Consider the following 2957-nt stretch of genomic DNA (forward strand, 5'->3'; position numbering starts at 1 on the left):
CGAGAGGGTTAGACATATCCAATAACTTATGTTTGGATGTATTATTATTATTATTATTATTTTTATTATTTTCAGAAAATGTTATGTATGACCTGATATTTTGGATTTACTTTAATTAATTAATATATGACTTTTTACTTTCATTTCACATTAATATAAGTTGAGTTTACTTTAATATAATTTGGCCACATAAAATTACAATGTTGGAATAATGATATTAGTCTCAAATGATTCAAGGTGGTTTCTAAAGATGCATATTCGAAACATTTTCCCCGTACAACTAACACGTTTCTAATATCTTTTAAAGGACTTTAAGGACACCCAAATAACACTCAAATAATGTACGGAATTTCTGGATAATATTTTGTTCAAAATAGAATGAATCTCAGAAAAATAAAATCTTATGTGAATTTAAATGTGTCAGAAGATGCAGACACATAAATAATATTTTCGAATTTTTAGAAGTGTGAGACGCATCGTAAAAGTTAACGAGCATTTTCTCAAAATTTTTATTTTAATTTATTATTTAATTTGAATATTAACAAAATTAAGTATTCCTACAACCCTAAACTAAAAAAAACTCAATCCTTACTTTGCTCTTATATCGGAAAACGCAGCCGGAGTTGTAGTCGCAGTGAACTCAATTCGCCGGGAAACGCAGCCGGAACTGTAACCCAGCCGCCAGAAACAGCGAAAAAATTGTCCAGGTTTTCTTTTCTTTTTCAAGGATTTTCCTTCCCTTCTCTTGTATATCTCGCGATTGAAAACATAGATATTAGTTTCAGTGTTAACATCTTCGCATTTGCAATCCAATTTAACCTTATCAAAATTTGCACTGAATCAAAGTTGGTTACATTCTTCTTTTTCATTGCTTTTTCTTTTCCAGATGATTATCACCATGTAACTTGCAATATGAATTTTTCTCTGTAATTGCTCTTTTCTGTGACAGTTTCAATTTTTATGAATGGCTGCAACATTATTGAGAAATCGCTCCACATCGTCGGTATTCAATTTGTTCACCAATGCTCTTCGTCGATTCTCTTCTGGTACTTTCATTTTTCATTTTTTTTCCAATGTTTAAATCAATTTTCATAGTATAATGTAGCTTATGATTCTTTGTTTTGGTTTTTTAGCACAGGTTGGGAACACTATTCCTGATGAGGCGCGCGAGAGAATGATGTATTCTGACATAAACTCGCAGATTGGAAGTTGTATGCCTCTCTCTGCGATGAGAATTGGAACAATCATTCACAACATTGAGCTGAACCCGGGACAAGGTGGAAAGCTTGTTCGGGCAGCCGGGACCAATGCAAAGATTTTGAAAGAGCCGACATCGGCGTACTGTTTAGTTCAACTTCCGTCTGGTGTTAAAAAGTTGATTGATTCTCGATGCAGGGCTACTGTTGGCACGGTCTCTAATCCAACTCACGGTGATAGAAAGCTTAGGAAGGCTGGCCATAACAGATGGCTCGGTCGGAGACCGGTTGTTCGGGGTGTGGCTATGAATCCGGTTGATCATCCTCATGGTGGAGGAGAGGGAAAGAGCAAGAGTAGTGGTGCGTGGGGGAAAGGATCACGTACTCCTTGGGGTAAGCCAACTAAGGGGGGCTTCAAGACTGGACCTCTTAAACGCAAAAAGTAGGTAAGTTGTTATTTACTAGCACTCAGCATTTCTGTAATACACATCTTTTTGATACTGATGCTTCTGTAATAATTGTGGAAACATATAAACAATTCTACTCTACTAATGGAATTGATTAGGTTTGGCCAAAATTTGGATTATATGGGTTCATATTCTGTACTTGTTATTTCTTAAAGTAAAATGTTTGAAAATATTTGCATTTTCTTTGCGTGAGTTTGGTTCAAGTGTTCATCGATCGGTTGGACTTGGATCTATATGCTGAGTGGGTGAGACGAGGTGTGCGCAGTCTGGTCAGCGCATCTGTTTTGGGCACAGAGGACCATAGGTTCAAATCCTGTCACCTTGATGTGATGGGCTGATAGTGCACAGCCTCTTTAGGCTAGTGAAATTTAGGCACCATTAATTAAAAAAAGCAATGAACTATATTTTTTGATCCATGCTTTTTGTAACTTGCACGGGTTTTGGGCATCAATGGGTTCTTGATTCTGATCACCCATTCTTGAAGCTCTCTTTTGGTTGGTTTCTCATAAAATTATGATCTTCTTAGTCAATACAAACATATCTTTTGCTTCTGTGGATGCCATTTCTCGGTGAATTGACACTGCTGATCCAAGGTTGATGCACTAGAGATGGCGAGGATGCTCGTCGCGGGGCTTCTTTGTGTGCACCCAAACTCTGAGAAGAGGCCAAAACTGTTTTTCTCTTCGAAGAAATGAAAAAACAAGGAACTTGGGATAATGATAGTATATATAATTCTATTATTCAAATGTTATGTCGTGCTGATTTAGTTGACCAAGCAAGGGACCTCACAGTTGAAATGCAGGAAATGGGGTTTAAGGGACATAGTTCAACTTTTTCTGCTGTTATTGGATGTCTGGGTCAGCTTTCCAATGTAGTCGACGTGTACCATGAAATGTTAAAGACTGCTGTAAGACCACATGAGGTTGTGTATGGATCTATAATAAACAGATTTGCAGAACATGGTAGTCTTGACGAGGCGCTTCATTACACTTCGACTTGATGAAAGAATCAGGATTTTCAGCAAATTTAGTTGTGTTATCAACCCTACTAATGTAAGGCTGGGACATGGAAGCAGTAAAGTCCATCTTCTAGCAGATGACATGGAAGTTGGTCTTGATTTAGTTGCATGTAATAGTATGATCAATGCGTTTGCCAAACTCGGCTTGTACCCGAAGCCAAGCTGGCTTTTGAAATTTTGAAAAAGGCTGGTTGGACAAATAGTAATTCATAAGAAATATGATGTTTCTTCATAAAGACATTGGCCTGATTGACGAGGCAACCAAGATAGCAGAAG

At 37.2% G+C, this 2957-nt stretch overlaps 1 protein-coding gene across 1 annotated transcript; it reads left to right on the plus strand.

Moving 5' to 3' along the window:
- Window positions 1-540: 540 nt before the first annotated feature.
- On the plus strand, window positions 541-1782 carry LOC127093554 (60S ribosomal protein L2, mitochondrial). The gene is made up of 3 exons (XM_051032499.1): window positions 541-707; window positions 950-1046; window positions 1134-1782. Exons 2-3 carry the CDS (start codon window positions 965-967, stop codon window positions 1640-1642), a joined length of 591 nt encoding a protein of 196 aa, XP_050888456.1. The 5' UTR covers window positions 541-707; window positions 950-964; the 3' UTR covers window positions 1643-1782.
- The last annotated feature ends 1175 nt before the right edge of the window (window positions 1783-2957 follow it).

This window comes from Lathyrus oleraceus, chromosome 6 (genome assembly GCF_024323335.1).
Source record: "Lathyrus oleraceus cultivar Zhongwan6 chromosome 6, CAAS_Psat_ZW6_1.0, whole genome shotgun sequence".
Classification (NCBI taxonomy): Eukaryota; Viridiplantae; Streptophyta; class Magnoliopsida; order Fabales; family Fabaceae; genus Lathyrus; species Lathyrus oleraceus.